We start from the raw sequence: 6,000 nt of genomic DNA, 5'->3' as shown, positions 1-6,000 counted from the left end.
AGAAATAGAGGCAGTAGCATTGTAGCACCCCAACAATCTAGATTGTTTTGTTTTTTTTTTGTTTTTTCTTTTTGAGAAACTAGATATAAGTGATAAAAAATTCTATAATAACGTTTATAAATATCCAAAATTCTAAGATAATATTTGTTAACGTCGTGTTTCATACGTTTTTGGGTCAGATTTTAGTAACTTGAGTTTTTAGACTTTCACCTGCACACTTAAGCAAACATGAAGAATGGAGGGCCTTGATAGTGGTCGAGGAGTCTCCGATACTAAAGTCAGTATATTTACTTAGTAGTTTGTGCATAAGCTTTGACAGATCAGAGAGACTTTTTCGTATTTGGAGATCGACTCTTATACTATGTTTTTGGTGAGGACAACCTAGCACTAACTTTGAGGGATCCATGTCCTTTCTACTGTTCATTTAGTCAGAATCTTTTAATGCGACGTGGCTTCTGAGGTGTCGTCATTAATGTGACATGTAGTCTGAAGAGTAGCACTATTAATACAGCATGACTTTCCAACTCATTTTACTTATAAGCGTTTCATGTTAAACCTATCAATGCCTACTGACAGGAGATCACGGGTTCTTCATATTTTTCGCCTACCTGCTTGTATAGGTTCCCGAAGGTAGTTTGTCATCTAGATAGCGCTAGGACGGCAAGTCCCATTTACCCCTACCATCCACTTTTTCTATGCGTGGGTTGCTTCATCAGTGTGTTTTGCTGGTGGGCGGAATACTCTGTGAAGACTCACTTTATTTTAGAGGAGGGTCGTTGGATCTGACTAGGCTCGATCGGACTTTCTGACTTACTTTCCTGATGATCCCTCATGGGCTTGTTTTAAAGGTCTATGAGGGAAAAACCACTCTTACAACATTAAAAGATAAATATTTATAAATTAAATTTTAGGTTCTACGTAAAATATAAAAAATAAGAGAAATATTATGTATCAATCACTATTTATTCTCACATACTACACTTATAATTTTTTTTATAGGACGTGTGAGTATTTTTCTTATAATGTAGAATAATAAATATTAATTGATGAGAATAATTTTTTTAAAAATAATAGGAACAGTGATAGACAAAAAAGGGCCTTGCCGTGCCCGTTGGCAGAGAAAAAAAAACTCCGATGGATACTCAACGGATAATACAAAGAAGAAAATTACTCTAAACGGATAAATGGCAATTATGACTGCATAAAGGCATAAACTTGAAATCCCATCCTAAATTCTCAGTAGAAAACAAAAACGAAAACAAAAAAAAAGACCAAAAAGAGCACAACGGAAGTCAACTACCTCGTTATATACGGCGTTACTCCCGGAGATACCTGAAATCCCCTTAACCCGAGTTGGTCCGTCATTTTTTAACAATGGTTAAGAAGACTCTTGAATGGTTCCCCCCAGGCCCAAACCAGACAATCCCATCAACCTCTCTCTCTCTCTCTCTCTCTCATATTTTCCACTATATAAAGTGGAGTATACCCCGTCTTTCTCTCACTCATTCTACCGGAGTATTTTTCGGAAAAAAAGAATTATCCTTCGGATTCTTTCTAAAAAGATTATTTTTATCTGCCGGAAGATTTCTCTTCAAATTACTCCAGCTACTTTTGAGGATTTTCGCAAATCTTGTTTCCTCTACCATTGGAAGTTTATTTTCTTAAGGTTTTCTACAGATTCTCGAGGTTCCCGTTTGTCTTGTTGAAGAATGGTGGCGAAGATGATGAGGTGGCGACCGTGGCCGCCTCTGGTGTCGAAGAAGTACGAGGCGAGGCTGGTGGTACGGAGGTTGGAGGGGTGGGATCTGGAGCGGGAGAGTGCAGAGAAGGGAGGTGTTGCTCCGAGATTGACTGTGGAGATTAAGTGGAAGGGCCCGAAATTGGCGCTGAGTTCGCTGCGGAGGACGACCGTGAAGAGGAACTTTACGAGGGAGGTGGAGGTGGAGGCTGGTACTGCATCCCAACTAAACGGAGTCGTTGAATGGGACGAGGACTTTCAGAGCCTCTGTACTCTCTCCGCGTACAAGGACAATGTGTTTCATCCGTGGGAGATCGCTTTCACCGTATTCAATGTGAGCTCTCTCTGTCTCTCTCTCTCAAAAACTCTCCTTTTTATTGGGTTGTCTCTGTGGTCTTCTTGTGAGAAAATGTCTCACTAGCACAAACATAGGCTAGCGGGTTTTAAACTATTAAAGTTTGTGGGGGTTTCAGGGGTTTAATGGATTCATAAGTTTTTGTGACTGATCTCGTCGAGGAAATTTTGTCTTTTTTTTTTTTTTTTTTCCTATTTGATTCTTTTGGCTTTAGGGTGTGAATCTTGAAAATCTAGTAGCATTCAGGAGATTAACTCTCATTGGATTATTATTAGTTGTTTTCCTTTTTGGGCTGTGTTTGAGTTTATTGGAAGTATTCTCTTGTTCGTATCAATTTCTCTTGTTGGTATCAATTTGCAAATGAACAAAGCCAGTAAATATGGTTCTTGATTGACGAATACTGGCACGTGAGAAGTATTTTATATTTCTACAATTATGTCTCCGTTCCTTACCTCGTCTGTGGAATGGCTGGACTTGGTATCATAATCAAGTCTTTAATTCTGCGATTGATTCGGTAAGGTTTGTGGTAATCGATTAAATTTGGGGGGTAGTTGACCGGTGGTTGTGTTCATGACTAGCTGGTTCTGACGTACCGAGGTATCATGTGTCGTCAAGTTTTGGAAACTTGTTGGTTGTATTCCCCCCCTTCATGGGTTTGGAGCTAATTAGTAATTGTTATTTTTTAGCGTTTCCACAGTTTGAGACCAAGACTTTTTTTTTTTTTTTAGTTGTCACATGCTAAGAAATAAAAAAAATATTTTCTTTTGTGGTTCTTAGATTTATATGCCTTTGATCTTTAACAGCGAAGTCGCTCCTATTTCATTAGAATAATAACTTATGAGAAAATAATTTATAATTCTGGTTGGAAATTTTAGTAGGTTTTTAATCATTTGATCTGCTTTTCCCATCATTGTTTTTTTGCTTCCAGAGAATTGTCAATGAATTTTTCATGACGACTGTGATGCTTTTCTCTTCAGGGATTGAATCGAGGTCAAGGGACAAAGAACAAGGTTCCTGTTGTTGGAACGGCTTCATTGAACCTTTCTGAATATGCTGCCGCAGCTGATCAGAAAGAGTTTGAATTAAACATCCCTCTCACACACTCTGGCAATGCTGTGGAGCCTTCACCTTCACTCTGTGTATGTGCCTTCTAATGACTTTGCACTGCCTATTTCTGCCTTCCCTGTCATGCGATTTGTTGCTTTGGCAATTTCAGCATGGTTTATGACTTGTTACCTGTTTGGGGAACATACTTAGTGTTTTTCTTTTTCATTTCAATATGCGTGTTGTATCTTCTGCTTAACCTTTATTTTTCATACAGATATCTCTGAGCTTATTAGAACTGAGAACTGCTCAAGAAACCATGGAGCCGGTGCAGAGATTAACAGTGTCTGTTCCATCGGCTACTCAGTCGGGAGAAATTGTCTCAACGGAAAAGGATGAGCTTTCCGCAATTAAAGCTGGTCTTCAAAAAGTAAAAATTTTTACAGGGTACGTGTCTGCCAGGAGAGCTAAAAAGGCCTGCCGTGAGGATGAGGGCAGTGAGGGCAGGTGCTCTGCCAGGAGTGAAGATGGTGAGTATAATTACCCGTTTGACACAGACTCGCTTGAGGACTTTGAGCATAGAGAATCAGATGAGGGAAAGGAGAGTACCAGTGTCAGGAAGTCTTTTAGTTATGGTTCTCTGGCATATGCTAATTATGCTGGAGGATCATTTTACTCCAGTATGAAAATTAACAATGAAGATGAGGATTGGGTTTACTATAGCAATCGCAAATCTGATGTTGGGCGCTCTGTCATTGAGGATTCAACTGCATCAGTGTCTGAGCCATCTCTATTGCAAAGTTCAAAGCGCAGCATCCTACCTTGGAGGAAGAGGAAGCTGAGCTTCAGGTCTCCTAAAGCCAAAGGAGAACCATTATTGAAGAAGGCCTATGGAGAAGAAGGTGGGGACGACATCGATTTTGACCGTAGACAGCTTAGCTCTGATGAATCTCTCTCTCTTGGGGTAAGAGTCCGCTCTTAATTGCATCTTTTTATGTTTTAGGAAAGAAGCTCATGATTTGTGCGCATTCTTTATTTACTGTTAGGTGAAGAGACAATAAGGGAAAACTTCATTTAGTATCTTGAAAGATGATTTGTAGTGTTCTTATGATTAACACTAACTTCAACCTTTTGATTAAGAACATTACATTGCCAAGCCCTTACTGTGAAATTTTTTCACATCAAAGAAGCAAATTGAAACTTGATAAAAAAAAATGTATATATAGGTTTATTATCTCATCGTTCTCAAATTAGACGTGTCTAAATTTTGAAACATATGTGGCAATTGTTTTTAATCTTTTACTAGTTTGTTACTTATAAAAAAAATCTTTTACTAGTTTTTTTTTTGTATAAAAACCAGTACCAATTTAATAGTTTGATGAAATTCTAAAATCAAATGATTGCAACCATCTTGGCAGTGGCACAAGACAGAGGAGGATTCATCTGCAAATCGATCCTCAGTCTCTGAGTTTGGGGATGACAATTTTGCTATAGGCAGTTGGGAGCAGAAAGAATTTACTAGTCGTGATGGACACATGAAACTTGAGACCCAGGTTTTCTTTGCTTCCATTGATCAGAGGAGTGAGCGGGCAGCAGGTGAGAGTGCATGTACAGCCCTTGTTGCCGTCATCGCAGACTGGTTTCAGAACAACCATGATCTCATGCCCATAAAATCCCAATTTGATAGCCTAATTAGAGAAGGCTCATTGGAGTGGAGGAACCTTTGTGAGAAAGAAACCTATATGGAGCGCTTCCCTGACAAGCACTTTGATCTTGAAACCGTCCTTCAAGCCGCGATACGCCCTCTCTCCGTTGTTACTGGGAAGTCCTTTATTGGGTTTTTCCATCCAGAGGGGATGGATGAGGGAAGATTTGACTTTCTGCACGGTGCCATGTCCTTTGACAACATTTGGGATGAGATTAGCCGCACTGGTTTGGAATGCCCTGGCAATGGTGAACCTCAGGTTTATATTGTCAGTTGGAATGACCATTTTTTCATCCTCAAGGTTGAGCCTGAAGCTTATTACATTATTGACACGTTGGGGGAGAGGCTATATGAGGGATGCAATCAAGCCTATATCTTGAAATTTGATTGCAGCACCGTAATTTACAAAATGCCCAATGTTGCTGAGGAAAAAACAGCTAATGACCATCAGATTGCAACAGCAGCAGAACCCAAGAACCAGATGGCCAACATGAAGGAAGAATGTCCTGTAGCTGGGGCACTAGTAACCAAGATGGAGGAACCCTTAAAGATTGAGGAGGAAGGGGAGGTTGTATGCCGAGGGAAGGAGTCATGCAAAGAGTACATTAAGAGCTTCTTGGCTGCTATTCCATTAAGGGAGTTGCAGGTGGATATAAAGAAAGGTCTAATGACATCAACACCTATTCATCATCGGTTACAGATTGAATTCCACTACACCCAAATCTTAAATCCAGGACCTGAAACTTCAGCAGCAGCCGAAATGAGTGCAGCTACAATAGAAAATGTCGATGATCCACTAGCTTTTGCTTCGTAGGAGTTACTGTAAATTGTAGGAAGTGTGATTACTCTAACTTGTCTTTCTTTTTCGATTATGGGGTGTCTTTTGATGTGAATTTGTTTAACAAAGAGGAGCCCATGTGATCTTTTTTTGAGTGGTATATGAGAGATGGGGTTGTCCCTTCTAATTTGGACTGGAAATGGAACAGTCTGTATGCTTTCTTTCAATTTATGGAGCTTGCGTTGTGCCTCCCTCTTTCTATTATTTTCCTTTTTATTTCGTCTTATCTTTCTTGGAAAGGGATATTCTGTACACCACCGTGATCTCCTTTTCGACTGAGTCAGCCCCAACTTTTCATACGAACCCAACTTTTCCTTGCC

The 6,000-nt window shown here is 39.7% G+C and overlaps 1 protein-coding gene across 1 annotated transcript; it reads left to right on the top strand.

Moving 5' to 3' along the window:
* The first annotated feature begins 1,412 nt into the window (after positions 1-1,412).
* Positions 1,413-5,871, top strand: LOC121265308. The gene is made up of 4 exons (XM_041168882.1): positions 1,413-2,072; positions 3,071-3,232; positions 3,415-4,101; positions 4,556-5,871. Exons 1-4 carry the CDS (start codon positions 1,710-1,712, stop codon positions 5,654-5,656), a joined length of 2,313 nt encoding a protein of 770 aa, XP_041024816.1. The 5' UTR covers positions 1,413-1,709; the 3' UTR covers positions 5,657-5,871.
* Positions 5,872-6,000: the final 129 nt, after the last annotated feature.

This window comes from Juglans microcarpa x Juglans regia, chromosome 5D, assembly GCF_004785595.1.
Source record: "Juglans microcarpa x Juglans regia isolate MS1-56 chromosome 5D, Jm3101_v1.0, whole genome shotgun sequence".
Taxonomy (NCBI): domain Eukaryota; kingdom Viridiplantae; phylum Streptophyta; class Magnoliopsida; order Fagales; family Juglandaceae; genus Juglans; species Juglans microcarpa x Juglans regia.
This window is presented reverse-complemented; position numbering and strand designations above follow the sequence as displayed.

Bases quoted from the DNA above. Each gene is read 5' to 3' on its own strand.
- LOC121265308 (XM_041168882.1), top strand. From the start codon at position 1,710: ATGGTGGCGAAGATGATGAGGTGGCGACCGTGGCCGCCTCTGGTGTCG. The intron at 2,073-3,070 runs GTGAGCTCTCTC...TTTTCTCTTCAG, and splicing joins TCGCTTTCACCGTATTCAAT to GGATTGAATCGAGGTCAAGG. The intron at 3,233-3,414 runs GTATGTGCCTTC...TTTTTCATACAG, and splicing joins AGCCTTCACCTTCACTCTGT to ATATCTCTGAGCTTATTAGA.